Source organism: Phascolarctos cinereus, unplaced genomic scaffold (genome assembly GCF_003287225.1).
Source record: "Phascolarctos cinereus isolate Bilbo 61053 unplaced genomic scaffold, phaCin_HiC Scaffold_1;HRSCAF=81, whole genome shotgun sequence".
Lineage (NCBI taxonomy): Eukaryota > Metazoa > Chordata > Mammalia > Diprotodontia > Phascolarctidae > Phascolarctos > Phascolarctos cinereus.
In genome coordinates, this window is record NW_027555514.1 from 71,377,382 (window position 1) to 71,399,578 (window position 22,197).

Here is a 22,197-nt window from a genome sequence, read left to right on the forward strand (position 1 = left end):
ATTTTTTTTTTACAGGCTTGGACAAGATGGAAAATAATTGACGGGGGAAAAAAAGAGAAACCTATAAAAGGTAAATCCCAAAGGCACCTGTAGGTGTCTTCTATAGCCAACGTAGGGTGGTATCACCATAAAATTCCAGAAAGGAGAAATATATAACAATCATTTAAGTGGACAATGATCAAAACATAAAAAAAGTGACTGGATAATCCGATGCAATTTTAGATTGCATGGCACTGGAGAACACAATAGGTGAGCAGATGTCTTTCTGCTTAAAGTTTCTCTTGATGTCAGTCTTTCCCAGAACATTGAGCCAAGTTACCTCTGTGGATGCGTCAGTCATCAGTAGATCATTTCAACATATGGGTTGAACATCTTGTTTGAGGAGAGACTTCAGGGCTACATTTATATCATTATTGAAATTACTAAATTAAATGCTTTTTTAAAAAATTAACAAAGGAAAAACAGAGCAAAATCATATTTTTCTATACCTGTGCACTATGTGGTTATTTTTCAAAGGCACCATACTATAGAAAATGACTTGCATACATCTGAATTTTGCCTCTACATATACTCATTATGGATATCCACGATGTGCACATAAATCATTCTCATGAAGCATTGACAGATTATTTTTTTAAAAAGTAGGAATTTAGGTTGGGAGTGGCTGATTTTTCAATAAATTTCATGTTTGAATAAAAGTTCTGTCTGTGATATTTTCTTTGGAATCTTCTTTATATGGAAAATCAATTCCGGGGTGTCTTTAAATTCTCTCCCCTTTAGCACAAATCTTTTTTTTTAAATGGATTTAATCAATCCCAATTGTTCTTTCTGGGTCTTAAGGCTTCTGGAGAAGTTGTATGATACCCAGGGAGCAAAGGACTGAATTTAGAGCCAAAGGACCTGACAACCCATCCCAGACATGCTACTTATTACTTTCTGTAACCAAGTCACTTACTCTCCTCAGGCCTCTCAGTTTCCTTATCTATAAAACCAGGACTTTGGATTAGATAGATGACCTCTAGAGTGTCTTCCCATTCTAGATCAAAAATCCTGTGATCCTGATGCTATTACTACTTCCCCACATAATGCATGAGGTTTAAAGTTGATGAAGTCCAAATGTGATGGTTCCACTGTCGTCATTTATGAAAAGAAATCACAAAAATACCAGATTGCCTTCATTTCATGTTTGGTTTTAGTCTCCTGGTTTCTTCCACATATGGCTTTGCATGAGTTATACTTCATAATCCGGCAAAAAGTCACATCAAATTCTCTGCAGGTTTGGCTTATTCTCAAATAGTGTTACTCTTTTGTGAGGTGATATTGGCAGTGAAACAGTGGTCTTCCATCACCTTTACTCTTAGTATTTCTTAAATAAGTTCATGTTCTCAATTAGTGTTACCCTTGGCTGCCATATCTCATTCATTTAATAAAAAGAATGTTTACTGGCTGAATGATTTTTTTTGGTCATCTTTTAATTTTGGCATGCATATTACCAGTACACATTCAAATAAATAACACTAACAGCTAGCATTTATATAAAACATTAATGTTTGAAAAGATATTTGCAATATTATCTCATTTCATCCTCACAAAAAAACCTGAGAGGTAGATACAATTATTATTCCCATGCTACAGATAAGGAAACAAAGGCAGACAGCAGGTTAAGTGACTTGCTCAGGCCGAACAATTAGTAAATCTATGAGGCTAGATTTGAACCCGAATCTTCCTGACTCTAGGGCCAGAACTCTATCAACTCTGCCATCCACCCAACTGATGAGTCAATATCCACTGCATTCCCATTTTTCAAAGTGGACAATTTTTAAAAATAGTATGATTTTCAGCTCACACAACTGTTTTCTCATAGTGTATTTATTTTGACTCTTGTTATTAATTAGTAGATGATCTAACTAAACAAAATTTTGGAATAACTCTCTAAGGCCTAGTGTCACTTCCAGGCTATAAAGACACTGAATTTGATATTTTTATGAGATTATTAAGTGAATGCCATATGTTGCGCCTTGTACCTCTTTTCTTAAAGGAAAAAATATGCAGAGGCTAGGACTGGGATTTCCCTGGTGTAGAGAATTCCCAGATCAAGTTCCTCTCCCAAACCAGTTTAGCATTTTCTCTGCAATGTAAAGTCCTAGAGAGCTGCCTAGAACGCTGAGAGGTTACACGATTTGCCCAGGGCCACTGAGCCAGTATATGTCTTTGGCAGGACATGAGCTCAGCTTTAGCTGGCTTCAACACCAGCTCTCTTCAATTCCCCCATGCTACCTACCTAAAAAAGATGAATAATGAAGCCTATAAATACCTTAAATGGCTTTGTTATCTTATTAATGTATTTCCAACTGCATTTTCCATAATTGGAAATCATGGTCCCCTTTACTCACTTCTTTATTAAAGCCACTTATTATGACACCATTAATACTGAAGTTTTATCTAAATTTTTAAAAAATATTAATTTTTTATTGGAGTTTTAACTAAATGTATAATTCATGTTACTCTTTACATCCTCAGCTAAACAAAACACTTTCCACTTGTATGCAGGGGATGGGGAAATAACACAAGGATACACGAGGATGATCTGGGCATCTTTATCCATCTTCATTCAGAAGAAGAATCACTGCTCTTAAACTTTTCCTACACAGACATACACCGACATACACAATCTCACTATCCGAAGCCTTCAAGAGGGACAAATCTGACAGCCATTGTGCAGACCTACAGCAGTGTCTTTCAAATGGAGCCAGTGCCAAGGAAGGGAAAATCCAGTCCCTAGAAGTTGCCTCCTCTGAGTAGGTGGGGAAAGGCAGATAGCTGCTTCTCTCCATAATTCTACCTTCCAATGAAGAGATCACCCTCCTAGAGGAGAGAATACTGAACAGGGCAAGTGCCCAAGGAAGCTACTCTTTCCTCTATACTTAGGGCAGCAGTGTATCAAAAAGTAAAAGAGCTAAACATAAACATTAAAAATAATGAGATTAACTATTAGTGAATATTTAGAAAAGGAGTGCACAGAATTATACAAAATTCAAGAAAATAGAGATGAAATTCCCCCACAAATACACATACTTCTAGCTGGCATACTGTAGTAATTTTTTTTAAATGACATCGACATTGTAACACAAATGATAAAAACTACATTCAAATGGATCTGGAATTGATTACTACAGATACCAGGTCTCAAAATATATTTTCTAAATTTAATTAAGTCCCCCAACTAAGAATCATGATGGAATGTTAGCCTAATTGAAATACTGAATATCAAAGGGTTCAACGAAATGCCCCCTTTTTCTCTTCTTACCTCATTGCATTTGCTTATTCTTCTTGCTACAATAAGCTGAATCATTCCTCTCTTGTTTCCCTCCGTAGACATGGACCTTCTTAGTGTTTCCATGGCATCTTGGTTTGTCTTGCCCAACAGGGATTCTCCATTTACTGCTATCAGTTGATCATTCACTCGAAGTCTTCCATCCTGGGATGAAAAAGAGATAATAGCAAGGCCGATAAATAAGGAAGTACTTGCTTTTATAATAGTTAAACACTGTTACAAAATGAAGTTTGCCTTCAGTAAGGAAACAAAAACAAAAACACTTTTTTTTAATCCTAATAGATTATGCTCAATTGAACTCTCATATAATAACATCTAGGCAGCCATTGAAGATTGTGTCTATTCCAATGATTTATACATTTGTAAATCAAGTCATTAGCATAATCTGTTTTCCCAAACAGCATACTGATTCAAACAACACAATATGATTATTTTCTTGCTTCCAGAGACTCCTATAGAGGGAAATATTTGAGTCTGACTAATATCTTAACCTGCAACAGCACAGTCTTTTCAAATGGAGCCATGAAATTTTTCTATGGAGAAATGGCACATGTTACTGAAGCTCTATTTGCCAGAGAACAACATTGTCACTCAGGCTGTCTATCATCAGGCTATGTGGCCTTATATAGCCACCCTACTTCCAGGATTTTTCACATTTACAATTTTAAGGAAAGTGCAATTTTAAGCTGATTTTCCTTGCAGAAAGAATGTCTTCTTCAGAATGTGTCATGGTTTTTTGGTTCAGAAAACACAGTCAACATAGATATTAAGGGAAGAGACAGCACAATGCCGTGCTAGGTTTGGAGTCAGCAAGACCTGGTTTCAAGTCTAACCTAAATTTGATCCTGGGCAAGTCACTTAACCTTTTAATGACTCGAACAAATCTCTAGGATAGATCTAATTGGCCCTCTTTCCCTTCCCCCAGTATATATTTTTCATTCTTTATTTTTTGTGTGTGTGTGTATGTGTGTTTGTGTGTACATACATATATATATGTGCACATATATTTTTGTATACACATACGAGCTAGTTATCTTCCTTGATAGCATCAATAAATAATTAATAAATAAACAAGCATCTATTAAATTTTTACGATGTTTGGCATTATGCCAAACATTGGGCAAAAGACATAAAAGCATCCCTTGCCTTCAGGGAACTAATATTCTAATAATAACAATAATTTTTTTAAAAATAGCATACAAATAATCTGGTGTAGATTGGATATATAGAGAAGAGATAAAAGATAATCTCAAAAGAGAAGGCAGAAACAGTCAAGGGGACCAGGAAAAGCCTCCTGAAGGAAATGGGATTTAAGCAAAGTATTGAATTAAGTCCAGGAAATTTAGAAGTGGAGGTGAAGGAGAACAGCAGATGGAAAATGTAGTGTTCTCCAGGAGGAGCAGCAAAAATACACTCTTTGAATAACTTTTTTTTTTGCCTTTGTATCCCTAGTTGCTTAACAAATACTTGTTAAGTTAATCTCATAGCTAAAGCTTCTTGTGCTTACTGGGGTACAAAAGTAGAAAATGTCAGTGGAATTACCCAATTTCAATAAACTTTTGGTTCCTGGGCATGAAACATCAGACAGTATTAGCAACATTTTGCTGATGGAATGACTATCTTTGTATCCCTCTCCATTAGGGATCCACAGCATGGCCCCTTGCATCATCTTTCTAGAGGACCTGATTTTGTCACACACACACACACACACACACACACACACACACACACACACACACACACACACACACACACGCGGGCGTGTGCGCATTTCTAAATTTCTATGTTATATAACTAGGTCTTAATATGTACAACAATGCAACCAATTCCTCAAGTGTCCTTCTAAACCAAATACTGAATGAACCACAAATAACTGATTTTAAAAATATATAAAGTGAAAATTGTAAATCACCCTAAAAATAATTTTAATTAGGGGATAGAGTGTGGGATGGAGATATTATGCTTACCTTGGATGCTGCTCCTCCATTAATAATTGACTTGACAAAGATCCCCAAATCTGCATGGTTTTCTTTTGACCGGTTGCCTTTAACACTGACTCCAAGTCCAGCAGATCCAGAGTCATTAAGGGGAACTTCGAATGTCAGAAATTCCCTAGTGCCATCAGGTGTAAGAACAAGATCCTCATCTTCTGCTTTCTATTAAGAGGGGGGAAAAATATACACACAGAACACAACATTATTTTGAAATGTTTCTTTTTAGCCCATTATCTTGTTTAGAGCCTGCTAACAAAGGGTTCCTTGATTGCAATATCCACAGTGTTTCCACAGAAGTTCCATGAAAAGATCCACATTAATAATGTGCATGCCCTCTACCAGATGATTCCTGGAGCCAGATGTTAATATTTATAAGCGATACTTGTTTCAGTATTGAAACAAATCTGAACCAGATTATGAGAATAACACCAAATGTACTGGAAGCATTGAAGACCCTTTAATTCCTTAGTTCTGGACTCCTATGGTTTTGAAAAGTAATTTCTTCATCTGTTTATGCCTTCTAAGCCACAGGAGGAAAACAGAAACAGCAGGAATCCAGATAAATAAATAAAATTACTCATTTGGTCCAATTCCTGTATTAGGAGCTCATGGTGTTCTTAAATAACAGAATCAAGATAGTTTAGTCTCAATTACTAATGGTGAAGGCTAGATTATTCATGGTCATCAAAAGACAAAAACAAAATGGGAAATGGGGTATAATGGGAACAATAGTGGATTTGGAACCGAAAGATTTGAGTTAAGCTTTGTTCAAATGCCTAAATTTCTCTGAATCTTATTAGATTAATTTGTCACACAAGTATAAGGGGTGTTCTGCATACTCAATGCAACGCTGTTGTCAAGATGCAAGGGAAAAAATGTATATAAATATATGCTATGAATTTCACACTGCCATTCCAACACATTGGCTGCATTATTCAACTGATTTCACTTTTCACACCTATGTGAACATAGTGAAGACCAACGCAAACTGCAATAATTACTAGCAATATGCTGTCCTATGTCCTCCAAGGCTTGTGATATTCACATAGTAAACATGAGAATAACTGAGCGACCTATACTGACAGTTTAGCAGTCAGGAAATTTATTGACAATGGATGAGAGAATGAGAGGAGATGATTCAAATAACATAAGGTCATAAGTAGACTTCAAATATACAAAAGTTGATCACATAGAAGAACAGTTGCTGATTCCCAAATTCAGGAGAAAATTAAAAAGAAAAGAAGAAATAACCTATCCGGAAGCAATTAGATTGTTAGGCTGTTATAATAAGACTCTCTGGACAGCAAGATCTGGGATCAAACTCTGCCTCAACTACTTTGACTTCAGGCAAGTCGCTTGAATTTCCTGGGCCCCAGTTTGCTCATTTATAACATAAGGGGATCAGATGCAATGGCCCATGATCCCTGCCAGGTCTAAATCTATTATTTTCCTATGCTATGTTAGAACAAGAATATATTTGTCAAGTAGCACAGTGGAAAGGATACTGGGTTGGATACCTACCTCTGTCATTAACTAGTTGTGTGACCTTGACCAAGTTCATTTATCTTACTAAGGCAGACTTTGCTCAGCAACAAAATTAGGGGATTTCATAATCTTTGAGATCTTTTCTCATTCTAAAATTCAATTATTCTCTTCCTGGGGTTTTAAAAAATAATACAGAAATTCATCTTGGATGATTTCCAACGGTCTTAAGCAAGGGAGAGAATAGATGACCTCTATATGAACTAAGAAACTTTTCACCTTCTAAAGTTCTAATATATTGTGATCTTAAGATAAAATTTCCCTTAAATTAATATCTAGGTTTAGGTTTCAATGACAGTACTTTCTAAGCCAAACCTCCCACAACTAACTTCTAGTCGAAAGCACAATACAATTCACCGTCAAACTTCACTAGTGTGGTTTCTGGCTGAGAACTCTAACAGGTTTTCACAGTAACAAAAAAAAAAAGAATAAAATACAAAAACACAATTTGTTAAGGAAGTTAGCTATTCAAAACATCATACTTTCAACAGAAAATGAAAAGGAAAGGAGTTTAATTGGAAAAAAAAATCTTCCTTGGATTTGGCTGTGCCTAAAAGGAAAGTTCCAGGTCAAAAGAAATGCAGGGATTTGTTCACATATTAGGGCACAGTATTAGGCCTATGATTTCATTAGTGTAGGGAACTCTAAGGGCACCTGCCATGGAATGAGGGCTTGGGTTCAAATGTGGCCTCAGACACTTATGAGCTGTGTGACCCTGGGCAAGTCAATTTACCCTGTTTTCCTCAGTTTCCTCATCCTCAAAAATGAGCTGGAGAAGGAAATGGCAAACCACTCTAGTATCCTTGCCAAGAAAACCCCAGATGGGGTCAAGGAGAGTCAGACATGACTGAAAAAACTGAACAGCAACAACAGAGAGCTGTAAAATAAGAAAACTTCTCCCAAGGTCGGGGACACCTTCTGTGTAACTTCTCTTTGTCTTGTTGTTTTCCTCGAGAGCAGGGACTTTTTTTTTCTTATTTGTATCCCCAACAATTAGCACAGTGCATGGCATGCAGTAAGTTCTTAATATATACTTAATGAATTGAACTTATAGTCTTCAAAATTTGTCAGGAGCACAGAAGTGTAAAGTGATTTGCCCAGGGTCACACAGCCAGTAGGAGTCAGTGTGTGGCTTGAACCCAGGTCTTCCTGGTTCCAAGGATAGCTCTCCATCCACCACACCATGCTGCTGCTATTCACATATTGGAAAAGTAAATTACCTTCAAACAACTGAATAAAACAAAAATATTCATAAGAAGATATATGTACTAGGAGGCTTAAGAAATAAAAATCAACTTACTTTTGAAACAATTAGAGAAAACACTCTTATTCAAAACTGATTTCTTGAAGTAAAGGTCATTTTAAATTACTTCAGCTAAATGAATGAAGCTACTCAAGTATGTAATTTGTAATAAAAATGGGATGGCTGATAAGGTGATTCTTGGCCCTCTCCTTTAGGTCCTAGGTAATATCTAGACACATTAAAATCATAGCAATGTATTTTTACACTATAGAGATATGACATAAGTATAGTACAACTATTTAAAGATAATATACTCTTTAGAAATCAAACACGGCAGGATGAATAATCTTTGAAGCTTTCCCCCACCCTAAAATGATGTAGATAATGGCACACGGGACCATTACATAATTCATTGGCTGAAGAGGCAAAACTAGGTTGTTTGTTTTTGTTGATTTTTACTTCTGACTGCTGCAGAGTGGGATAAGTGGGAAAACAGTAGTGCAGAAGACATGAACAGAAGCAGGTTGGGAGCTGGTAGAATTTAAGGTCATAGACCCTCCGAAGACAAGGGCCTCCTCAAAGAGGAGGAAGAGTTTCTGTAGACTTTGAGCTGCCAAGAGAAAGGGTGCTTTCAAGGTCCTCACCAGGAAGAGAAGCCAGCAAATATTTATTAAGCATCCTGGAGAGGGTGTGTTTCTTTGTATCTTGTTCAAGTTGGAAAGAGAGGGACTTAAACAGGGCCCCAAGAAATCCAGCAACAAAGGCTGTATCTTCAAGGAGAGGGAAATAAATCTCAGGATCAAGGATGTTTTAGCAAGAGAAGAGAATGACATCCCTCTCCTAATTTCCTTATCCTCTACTATGCTGTGATTCCCCAATTCCCTACTGGTTCCAAGGATCTAGCTCTTCCTACCCCAGTGGAAGTATCAGCAAAGTCTACAAGAAACAAGAAATAGTTTCCAGATAAATGTGAATACCCCATCCCATTCTAGAAAGTGTGCCCCATGAATGTTGATATGAAGAGTAGCGGCATGACATATCATATACGACTTTCAGATATGTTTAGTCCTGTCATTTCCATAGAGAAAACTGACCTAGGGGGAGCTAGGCGGTGCAGTGGATAGAGCCCTGGTCTCAGAGTTAGGAGGATCTTAGTTCAAATCCGGCCTCAGACAATTGACACTTACTAGCTGTGTGACCCTGGGAAAGTCACTTAACTCCAATTGCCTCACGAAGAAGAAGAAGAAGAAGAAGAAGAAGAAGAAGAAGAAGAAGAAGAAGAAGAAAACTGACCTAAACGCAGACCCACAGAAAATCAGTAACTTAGGGGAATATATTGAATTATGATTTAAAGAAAAACAAAACTATCTTTAAAAGTAACTTCCTTAAATAGCATTTGCACTGGTACCTTCATTGAGGTTCCCATATCACTTCCACTTGAAAAAAATGAGAAAAGTTGTCAGATATATGAGAAAAATTGTATTTTTCAATAAAGTTAGGATAATCTGACAGGCCCATTTATGATTCAGCTTTAGAGAGGGCAAGATCAACCATCCCCAGGTTTTATTTGTTGTAGAAATAGGACTTGTTTTCTTCTCAACATGGCTTGTCTTCATTATCATTAAAAATATTTAAAGGATAAACTGCACTTTACATAAAATGTTTTTATTATACATCCATTCAGGTCCGGGCACAGGTACCTAAAATCAATTACTGTTTTATGGCTATATTATTCATATCAAGTTATTGAGGAATTCCTCTCAAAAAAGTTTGGGCCATACATTTTATTATAAATAACTCTAAACTCTCTGTACTGATAAATGAGTCTAGTGAGCACATTTCAGTCCATCAAAGGTTAACCTTCTGCTGCTTCTAATGCTGATCAAGGTGAGTACTTTTAGTCCTGACTAGGATACTTATTTGATTTACAAGTATCTCCCATAGTCTCCATTTTCTCATCTGAAAAATGGGGATGATAACACTTCTACTACTTACTTGACAGGAATATTGTGAGAAAAAAGAACATTGGAGACCTTGAAATAGCATGAAAATGGAAATTATTAATAATGCTCAGGTAATTCTATTCTAATAAAGCTCAATACTTTTCTTAACTTTCCTTCTTCTGCCCAGCATCTCAGCTAGGTGGTGCAATGGATAGAACATGGGAACTGGTATAAAGAAGACTTGAGTTTGAATTTTACCTCAAGCATTTAATAGTCATGTGACCCAGATCAAATATTTAACCTTTCTCAGCTTTCCTGTCATCATCTGTAAAATAAGGGGGTTTAGACTTCATGGTCTCTAAGGTGTCTTCCAGTTCTTAAATTTTCATGTTATGGTTCTCTATAAGAACACTACAGATGCCCCCATTCCTACCCCCTCAATGCTGTACCTCTTCCTTTTCCTTACTTCCTATTCATGATCACTATTACTCATCTCTAAAAATCTACTGAGTGTAGAGAAAGGCTAAATGAAGTCTTGTGACAGGAGAGGGGGAAACGTAAAGAGGGAAAAAGGGAAAGGGAAGAGGGAGGGGGAAGGAGAGAGAGAGCGAGCATACAAATCTAACTCAGAAGCTAATCTAAAATATGTAAAGAATAACAGAAGCACAATAGAATGATCACTTTGTTAGTGCTTATAAATGACAGCAATTTAGTAAAAAAAAAATTTTAAAAGAGCTACAAGTGACAAAATGTTGATGGCATGGAAGGATCATTTTACAAACTCTCTCTGAGAGGGAAAGATGTGAAAAGAATGGGGGCAGGGAGGAGGCAGAGAACCATAGATGGTAGAGGATATTAATATCCCCAAAGGCATCAAAAGAACAAGAAGTGTTTTAGCACATAGAAATCACTTGTTAAATATTTAGTGACTGACTGACCAACCCATAGGCTTACTTTCTCACCTTTATAAAATCTTGATGAGAATAATCTACATTACATGTCAAGGGTACCCTTGATGATATGTGAAGGGAATAGACAGGAATCCACAGACAATCCTCAACAGTAGACCATATCTTTCTAGTCATATTAAGCTGAAAGATGCTGATCTTTGATTATTTTTTTTAAAAAAAAAAAAGCTTCAACACGAAGGCACAAAACTGAGCCTTAAATTCTTTTCACCAGCAAGGAGTCTCCAATACAAATGTTATGTTCAATTGAAATTTTTTGGTAAATGCTACTACAGGGAAATTTTTTTCATCAAATTTGTGTTAATATTAAGCGAAGTAGATATATCAACAATATTTCTCCCCTAAATATTGTAATGGGAGATGTATGCAAAAATATATAATTTATCATGATCTAGATTACGCAAACATCTACCATTACAATACATGAGGTAAGCAGAGACACTGAAGCAAAACTACTGAGTATTTGCATGAATATGATTTAGCATATTTCAGTGTTCACAACACATTGAGTGTTCTGCAGTATACACCTGTAATTTGATTCCTATGTGTCTTGGGGGAAAGAAATATGGAGCATGCATTTTAACTGTGATGATAAGAAAAAAAAAAACAAAAAAACAAAACTCTGTTAGTCCCAGAAAAGCAAAATGCTTTGGAAGAAATAAAGGGACAGAAAATAAAATGAGCTCATCTTAATTTTAAATCAAAACTTTAAAAAACCCTCCCCCCATGTTGTTTCTAGGTTAAGTATTTTAATTTCCCCCATATGTTAGATAAACACTAATGAATCTTATTTGTACATATATGCTGAGGTTCATTATTCTTATTAGCTAAGCTAATATGTCACATCTGGCAATAATTAAGCTGTTTGACAACTCAAATACCAGCTGCTAAATAATAGAAACAAAATCTAAATATTTTTGAAAATTTGGTTTGCTTTTGTTTTGATCCTAGTATAACTAGAAATCTTTCATATATTAGATGCAGATTATTTTTGTGCTTCCTCCCCACCAAGTACTAAACTAGAAAAGTAGAATTACTTCATTTCTAGTGATTTTCCTTATTTCAAGACTTTTAAATACTACTACTACAATAACAAAAGTAACTGCTTTCTTAAACTAATTTTCTATAATGCTATCAACATAATCATGATTTTGCATTGAAAAGTACAATAGAAGCCATTCCTACTAAGAACAAAAAAAATTGTCAACATGCTTTCTGTTAGCAAGAATAAATACTTCCACATGGATTCTTAATCTACATAAGGATTGATATATACTACCTGTCTACAGCAATAGTTTGTCAAGATCAAAAAATGAAGTTTCTGTCTACTCAAGTTAACAACAGGAGCATTTCTAACTGACTCAGAATCATTATTTATGGAATCTGACCAAACACCCACAAATCCCATAAACAATTTTTTGATTATTTTAATTATGCTTTCTTTGAACAAATAGAGATTGCAAACAATTCAAATTAGGATAAACTCAAATCTAAGATTTTTGATTTCTCCTAATTTTGCCAAGCATTAAAACAAAATGTATTTTGTTAAATAATTATAAGTATTTCTTAAGTATCATGGAACTAAAGAAGAATTTTTAAAGAGTGGGCAGTGTTTACTCTGTGAGAATCTCCCAAAGCCCAACAGAAGAACGGAAGACAATAAATGATATCCATTTGCCAACCTAGATTCAGAATTTTATTTCCTTCTTTGGATTTTCCTTCATCATATGAAGGTGCCCAACTGATAGCTATAGTTGGTCTTCTACAAGGTCCAGCCTGTTGGCTCTTTAGGATGGTATTTTTCTCAGAGACATCTATCTGTCCTCATAAACTCATAAAATTTTACTTAAAATGTCCCATAATTCCTTCTAACTAGGGCAAAATCATCTAATTCTAGTCAAAAAGAAATTGTTGCCATTTTGGAGAGGGATCATTTCCCACACAATGAGCAGATGGTGGTGCCTTAATTTGTTTCAAAGCAGACAATTTCTCAAGCCAATGAAAGTGCTCCTCCATGCTTATTCCTTCTTCATTGTGGAAAGAAATAGAAAGCTATTGCAATATCCTAATTTTGTATGTAATTTTAGAAATGTTTCAAGGTATCTCTCACTCAGGTGCCTAGAAGATATTCACTGTTTTTGGGGAGAAGATCTAACTGCTTTGTAAACTATATTATAAATCTATGAAACACAATAAGATATGAGAAGAAAATAAAATTCAAGTGTGATTAGTAAAAAGACAATTAATAAAAAACATTAGACTCATATATCTTCCCAAGATCACTACATTCTGCAAAAAAAACATAAAATTCTTACCGTTTCTTTGGGAATCTGCATCTGGCTTGGTTCTGCATTCTATAAGAATCAAAGAAAAATACAAATTTAGCATGACCAATAGTATTTTTCAGTATTTTTCAGCATAAGGAGACATTTAAAAGAAATAAAATTTATTTCTAAAATGAGTCCTTAAAAATCAAAGTATTGAAATTTAAGCTAAAGAATAAAATATGCTTGCCCAGTCAATGAACATATAAGTAGCACTGGTCTAAATTTAAAAAAGCATAAATATTAACAATAGGTAGCTTTAGGAGCTGGAACTTTTGTGAATCAGAACGAAAAACTTCATTTACATTTTTCTTAAAAGCTAAAATCCATAAACAGAATTACTTGATTCTTAGACTATGTACATATATAAAAAGGATATTAATGACAAAAAAGGAGCTTTGGGGAACGTATCGAATTACAACATAATCTTAAATTAACTGCAATATTTTGTTGTTATATAACATTTTACTTTTTCATACTTAATTGTTTTCAATGAATTTGGAGCTCCACAGTAAGATAAAAAGGAAGTAGGGCTAATTAAAAATGCATACCCTTCACAAGCAAATATGACAATATATAGTAACCTAGATTAATACATAAGCCATTTTAGAAAAAGATAAATAGACTTGTATGAAATAACAAAGAACGAAATGAGCAGAACCAAGAAAACAGCAATATTACTTTCAAGAACAACTTTGAGTGAATAAGTCATTTTCACTACTATAAATACCCAAATTAACTACAAAGAACTTATGAAGAGGCTATCTGCATCTAGAGAAAAAAATGATAAATACAAGTATGTATGGAATAATTTTATACACACACACACACACACACACACACATATTTGTGTCTAATGGTAGCTACCTCTAGTACAGGGACAGGAAGGAAGGAAAAAAAGAAAAAAAAGAAATTTACATGATAATTTTATAGTATATTTAAAAAGAATAGTAAGTTGTTCATAACAGACTTGCAGTTTCATGTGCAATCATCTTTTTCATTATACTATGTTATGGAAATGTTTGTTTCATTCCATAAATTAAAAATTAAATTAAAAACATTTTAATGTCATCCCCACCTCCTTGAAACAATTCATTCCCTAAAGGAATGCACACATGGAATAAACTGATGTTTTTAAATAAGTTTCCAGAATAAGGGAGAAGAACCTAGAAAATAAAATCCAAAAGTCAAAAGTCCTCTATATTTTGGTATAAAATCTGGGAAAGTGTGCTGATACAATGGAGTAGCTAGGTGGGACTGTGGTTAGAGAACTGGACCTGGAATCAGGTGGTCTGCAATTCAAATGTGATCTAATATACTAACTCACTAGCTGTGTGACTGTAGGCAAGCCAATTAACTTCTGCCTACCTCAGTTTCCACATCCATAAAATAGGGATAATAATAGCACGTACCTTGCAGAGTTGTTGAGGATCAGGTATGTGTACAATTTTTTGTAAAACCTTAAAACACTACATTAATGCAACTATTATCATTATTATCATCATTACTACTGCTATTACTGTTACTACTGCTGCTGCTACTACTACTACTACTACTACTCTTATTATTATTATTACTACTACTACTACTAAACAATTTCTAGGCTGAGATTGCATGTAAAGGAATCAAAGCATCGAGTTTCCAGATGCCTAGAAGATATTCACTATTTAGGGGAGAGCTTTAGACCTGACCCAGAGAGGAATTGTGAGATAGAATAGTGAAGAAACTAAATCACTAAATTAAGTGAAGGAAAAGAACAAAACATTATTCAAATATTGCTGAGAACTATAACAGAGGAGCCCAGAAAGCTAAATTAAAACATTCATCCAAGTTTACAGAGAATTCAGACAAAATGATGTGATTCCCACACTGCTGAAATGTATCCAGTCTTTCCCAAACCAACATCCATGGGTAACTAAAGTTATATCCAAGGAGATTAAGCAAACATGATTTTACTTTATTTGCAACCTCACCATCACTACAGATGTCATTCAGTCTAACTATTGTTTTGAAAAACAAATGCAAACTGTGATTGATATTAAATACTCTAAAATAGCTAGAATAAAATGAATTTTAAAACATTCTTGACACCATGTATGTTCAGTTAAACAATTTGTATCATATCAAAAGGCATAGGCATTAGTCAGTTCTCCAAGTATGTCATTTTTATAAGCAAGTTCCAATGAACAGTTTACTATAAAACCCTTTTCCCAACATGCCCTTGCTTACTTTGAAGAATATCATTATGATGAAAATTCCTGTACAATACTTGGAAATATTTATGAACTTGTTACAAGTAGAAAGGGGAATTGACAAAGGTTATTTCATTTCACTTGAGTCATTCTACATAACATTCAATGTATTGCTAATTAGGAGCTGTGGGATGTCTGCTCTACACTAGTTCTTTTTAATTTTAAAATTATCACCATCATTTATTTTTATTGTAAATTACTTCTTTCCACACAACAAGATTAAAGCTTCTTGATTTCATCAGTTATAAATGCAATGAAAGATCTGTGGTCAAGCAGTGGGAAAAATGGCAAGTTTGCCAAGGGCAGGTTTCTTAAAATGTGACATCTATGAAATAACTCACTCATGTGTTTGGCCTCAAGCTCAGACCATGCAGCAGCTTTATATTAATTACCATTTACTATAACTTAGGGGTGGAGGAAGGAGGGAGGGATAAGAAGAGGGGGGGGGGAAGGGAGGATGGGGGGGAATGAGGGGGGGTGGGGAGGAGAGAGAGAGAGAGAGAGAGTGAGTGAGAGAGAGAGAGAGAGAGAGAGAGAGAGAGAGAGAGAGAGAGAGGGAGAGAGAAACTCCCTCTATAACAGAGGTTTCTAACACAGAGTCAGTGGACTTCATTTGTGTGCGTGTACACATACACACACACACAGACTACATTTCAACATAGTTTCCTTTGAAATCCTGTGAATTTTTTAATGCATTTAAAAGGGGTCAATGGGCTTCATCAGACTCCTCCAGGGATCCATGAAACAAAAAAAGTTAAAAACTCCTTCTTTATAAACTAATTTTTAATTATGCCTACATGGACCTTACAACAACTATCTATTTTTCAAACAAAGTAGAGGGATAATTTTTAAAAGCTTAAATAGATTACTTAAATATTTCAAAGAATAATGACTCTGTAAGAATAGATATTTCCAAAAAAAAAAAAATTTAAAAAAGGACATTCCTGTTCCACCAATGCAGACTGAAACCCTTAGCAAACTTTTTCATGAGTTTCTGTGACCTAAAAATACCATCCCTTGGCATCCACCTTTCTGATGATTAACTGAAAGGCACACTATACCTCCCTGAAAGCCCTGTCCACTTTAGTGTGACCTGCAAGAAGTTATATTCCAGCAGGTCATCTTTCTTTTCTTTTAATTTTATTTATTTTATTTTTAATTCATACAATAAAGCAAACATTTCCATGACATAGCATAATAAAAAAAATCAAATTTTAGATAAGTGATATTTGCTGTCTATCTGGAAATAGAATGGAAATAGAAAGGAATGCCACTTTTTCTCAGTGGTTCAGGTCAGCCTTTGAGAACTGAAAAAGGATGAGAAGTTACAGGGAAAGGAAAAATGTAAACAAATACACAAATGGTAGTTCCAAGACAAACTTCTCAGCATGTAGCTAAACCAGCTCTATGACTCACGTTAATCTGAAAATTTTAACAGCCCTCTATCTTACACACCATTTCCCTTGGATGGAAGGCTTCTTCCTGGCGAATGACAAGAAGGCTCACAGTTCCTCCCATCTTGGTACTTCTAAGCAAGGAGACGACTTCCTCTTGGGTTCTGCCTGTTAAATCTACTCCATTTACCTAAAACAAATAGAGCATTGAAAAAGCCTGTTAGACTATACAAGATGCAAGACAAATGGTGCAGCTGAAGTTAAAACTATTCAACATATTATCCAGTGACTCATAAAATCTGGGATTAAAGCAATGTGCAAACTCCCTCCACTGACACAGATCAGAGCTTTCCACACGTTGGTACAGCTTCTGTGGCCGAAAAAACAATGCATGGTCTAATAACCAAAGCTGTAGAGATGAGCCTCTCTGAATTTAGGTCAGCTGGTCCTCAGACAAATAGGCATGCAGACTGCTGTTGGGTCTTCTGGCAGTCCTAAAAAACTCAGCTACACTTCCAAGACATGATGGGTATCTGTGGAGATGGATATGACTGGGTGCAACTAATGCATTGACATCAATCTTTTAAAATGTAGTTAGTGGGGCAGCTAGGTGGCACAGTGGATAGAGCACTGGCCCTGAACACAGGAGGACCTGAATTCAAATCCGACCTCAGACCAAACACTTGACACTTACTAGCTGTGTGACCCTGGGCAAGTCACTGAACCCTAATTTCCTGAAAAAAAAAAAGAAGAAGAAGAAGAAGAAGTGTGAAAGAGCGGAATATAAAATATATTGTCCTGCCTTTGTGGCAAGAATTTAGCATTTGGAAAATACAGCCATGAAAAAGCAAAAACATCAATGGAAATACATAGAGACCACAGAACAGCAACACATTCAACATTTATATTAATGTTCATAATTGGTCCACTGGCTCTCAATAATTGAAGGATAGGCAATTCTGCTGATAGAAAGACTGGATGTTTTCTAAAGAAACAGCTTAATAGAGAAATGACAAAAGCTTATTTTTTTTCCTCTATAAACTATTAGAGTTGATTTCAAAGGAAGTATGATAGAAATTCATAAATATGCAAGATATAATCTATCCAAAGATATCTTTATTGGCATTAAATTTTTTGTCTCAATTCATTGTGTTTATTCCACTGCTGCTATTTTTTGGTCCCAGTTCTTTTCTTGTGAACTGCTTTTCATTTGCTTCATTTTTATATTTTACAGTCAAAAGATATAGAGAATTCCTGTTTCCTCAGATAAACTCCTAATCAAGCAATAAATCCAACAAGGGTGAAATCTATATATTACCAAAATGCTTTATTAATCCACTCAAAATTTCAACAAAATATTTTTTTAAAAAATTCCATCAATCCGAATGTTTGACATTATGAAAACCAACTATCAAAATGACTACCTTAATTTTTGACTGAAATGAATGGACTGATTAGATGTTTTGTCATCATGTAGACACAACCCCACACTGAGAGAAAAACATTACACTAATTGAACTGTGTTCTATGTACTCTGCTGCAAAGCAGAATTTACTGTTTCACACTGAGCATCTATCTGTACAAGGAAGCATAAAAGAAGCAGTCATGTAATTCCCCAAAATGATTTATGGGTTTGGGTTTCATTTTAAAGATTAAAAGAATAAGTCACTTACCTCCACAAGCCTATCTCCTGCTTTTAGTCTACCATCTTGAATAGCAGCCCCTCTGGGAAGGATATTTTTCACATAAATTGGAGCGGAGCCACCAACTGGAACATCTCTGGAAGTGATGCTAAAACCCAAACCTTCTGAACCTGGGCAAATAATAGAAATGATTGAAATTTTCACCATTTGAAAGTGCTTTGCCTTTAAATGATTTATTAATGATCCCACCAGACTCTGCACGTGGGCATTCTTGTTCTGTATCAATTCTACAGGTTCAGATTTTCTGAGACAGAATTAATAAAGTTAAGGGAAGTCAGGAGAGTAAACAGCATTGCAGTTAGAAAATAAAGAAATTCCTAAAACTTAAATTATGGCATTTACTGACAGTGACTGAATTTTATCACCTTCATTTGGTACTCTTACATTCTAGCTAAATGTTCATATGTTTATTTCTCAAACTATAAACTGGATAGTGCTATCTAAGACAAAAAATAATTACTGGATTAAAAAAAATCATCTTACTTTCTGGCTACCATCTCAAAAAATGATCAAATTACATTTAATTGAGATGAAATCAATGAAGCATTAAAATAGGACTGATTTAAATACTTTCAATTCTTAAGTTTTTGGCAGGATTTTCTGATGTGCAGTATCATATGTTGAATATAATGTAGGAAGAAGGTTATGTGTATCCAGAACTGACAAAAAATAACTCAAAACAAAGCAAGGTAAAATCTAAAGATAATAATTTGTCAATTATAGTATGACAAATTTCTACTTTGGTTTCAAAAATTACTTCTGAAGATATTAGATTTTATTTCAGTTTAAAATGCTATCTTGGACACACTTGATAAAGAGGACTCTGTGTTATATGGATATCATTAAATCATGACAAGTCATATATAAAAGAAATATTACAGGTTATAAATACATAAACAAGTTTTAAAGTTTAACATTTAAAGATATAAGCTTATTAGCAATGTGATCACAAGATAATTATAATCTCTCTACCTCAGTTTCCTGATCCATAAAACTATTCTTCAATTACCTACTTCACAAAATTGTGATGAGGAAGGGTTCTATAAACTTTAAAGGAATATGTAATTTTGAGGTTACAGTTTTAGTAAATATTAGCTTAAATCAAAGTGAAAGAAACTCATTTAGTTGAAACTCAGGTCAATTTAACTCAAGAAACATGTATTAACTACCTACTGTGTGGTGAGCACAAAGCCAAGTGCTTTCCCTCATAGAGTTTATCTGATAGGTACATATGACACATAGAAAGACAACTATATTTAAAAAAATGCTCAAAGGACCATAGATCCAGAACTGGAAAAGGCCTTAGAGGTGATCTAACCCAACTGTCTTATTTTACAGATGAGAAAAATAATCATTACATCAGTTTGTTTTTTTAAGCATACGATAGGCATTCTGAGGGTTACCTTTATGTTGATGTTTTAACCCTCATAATGTAAACCCTTACTTAAGCAGATTGCCTTTTGCTTGTTCTCACCCATTTCCCACCTCTATGCCTTTGTCCTCACATTGTTGCCTACATCTAAATTGTCTTCTCCAATCTTCTCTGCCAGTGGAATAACTATTCATGTTTTAAAAATGAACTGAAATGCCACCTGAAGAACTCTCTGATCTCCCTGGTTGGTTGATAACATCTTTACCCCTTGGACCTTTCCATCTCCCAAATATATTTACCATGTAATATTGTTTATTAAATCTATCAGTTTGTGATTTACCCTTTCCCTCCCTCACCAATACACTTGCCTTGAAATTCCATGAGGACAAGAGAACCTAACTTTTTTTGCATTTTCTCCTTCTCCTATTTTCCACCCTCTCTCCCAACTCCTACCTCCAGCCTGGAACCATGCTATGTTATACTCTGCAAACAGGACCTCTTAGTAAATAAGTTTTACATGAATAACTTGAGAATTATCGGAAGAATTATGGAGAAAGGACAATAGGACATGAGAGAAATCACAACACACAAAATACCCTCCCTCCCCTCCACCCTGAAAAGTTTGTAAATAGATTTACATCTAGAAAAAAATTTTACTTATTACAACTCCAAAGCACTGAATTTGTTCAGTAAAAGAAAATGAACACTTTTTTTTCAAGATTGGTCAGTTTCAATGGAATAATTTAATGTGCTCATAATTGCTCATATTTTAAGCTATTTGCTAGGATCACAAGCATAACACACTATCTCCATGATATTCCTTTCAAAATTTTCTGCTGGAATTTTCCCACACATCTGTTTTAATGGGACCCTAGTGACTTACAATATCATTTTAATAAGGGGGCGAATCTAAACTCTTCTCACTTTGCTATCTTAATTTATATGAACTATGAAGACTGACTGTTGTGTGAACCTCAATATTATTAAAATATCACCAATAACCCCTAAATCTGTATGCTAAAAGTTCAGGCAATGACCTTTAAAAGAAAGATAAATAGATATCAATTTTCATTTAGAAAAGCCAACAAAACATTCTGTCCTGACTGAAACATATTACTGACCTTCTCCTCTGACTTTATTAAAAAGCTAATTCCTGTGAAAGATCAGAGTATTTGAAAATGCCAAAATGGCAATAACTATTAAGAAATCATAATTATAGAAGCAAAGACTTGTGGGCTATCTGAATTTTGTCATTCTGGATAGTTCCAAAAATATGTCAAAGAATCACTTCAATGAAGAATGTCTCACTTTTTATCAGATAAAGACAGATAGATGATTTCCTTGTAATAAATCACTATTATTTAGGATATGCTAGTTGGAATTTGAAGTCTTGGACATGTTATGCTTTCATGAAACCTACAAAGAAATTTTAACCTAATGATACCAATTAGCAAAATAACCATTGCCTGTTACCGAAATTGTATTTGTTAGGTTCTTAAAAAGCCTCTTTTCTTATGGCATCCTTCATTACAGATAATCAAGGACAATCAAAATCTTCATTCTATTCATACTTGTAATACATTACTTGGGGGTATGCTTAAACGTCTTGCTTCATTTATTGCTCCACATGAATGATACCCCAGTAATTAAATGAAAATAGCATTAGGGAGATGGATCTCCACTGTGCATGTTGGTATTAAGAAATGTAAAAAAAAAAAGCTAAAAAAGGAAGCTGTTACTTATTTCTTCTGTTGTTTTCTAATCTAAGAAACAAAAATTAAGTATTAAACATTGCTAAAAATACATTGCCTACTCTCTAAGGCTTTTTAAGTAAAATAAATATTTCATTAGAAATGACTAACTATACTTTCTGAATATAAAAAAATTTTCTTGATGACAAGTACATTTTCAAATCATCACCAAAGTTTAACTACCATGCTAGAATTTTTCAGATATACTTACTAAAAAAATTACTTTGTGAAAAAAATGGTAATTTTCTAAATTAACGATTTGGAGCTGCTTAAAAGACCAAGGATATTTAGAAAACCAGTAACTTTTACATGAATAGTTCCAGTGAAAGTCAGACATAAAATTGGGAAATTTGTCACCATGAGAAGCCCGAGGCATA

At 34.6% G+C, this 22,197-nt stretch overlaps 1 protein-coding gene across 14 annotated transcripts in view; it reads right to left on the bottom strand.

Annotated features, from left to right (window-relative positions):
- PARD3 (par-3 family cell polarity regulator) overlaps positions 1 to 22,197 on the bottom strand; it is a 715,544-nt gene that overhangs the window by 272,104 nt on the left and 421,243 nt on the right. For all 14 annotated transcript variants that reach the window (XM_020990444.2, XM_020990445.2, XM_020990437.2 and 11 more), the window contains 5 exons: positions 18,668 to 18,807; positions 17,056 to 17,184; positions 13,340 to 13,378; positions 5,302 to 5,490; positions 3,308 to 3,478 (listed from right to left, as the gene is read on the bottom strand). In XM_020990444.2, the coding sequence (XP_020846103.1) occupies positions 3,308 to 3,478; positions 5,302 to 5,490; positions 13,340 to 13,378; positions 17,056 to 17,184; positions 18,668 to 18,807 (668 nt within the window). The remainder of the gene's footprint in view (positions 1 to 3,307; positions 3,479 to 5,301; positions 5,491 to 13,339; positions 13,379 to 17,055; positions 17,185 to 18,667; positions 18,808 to 22,197) is intronic.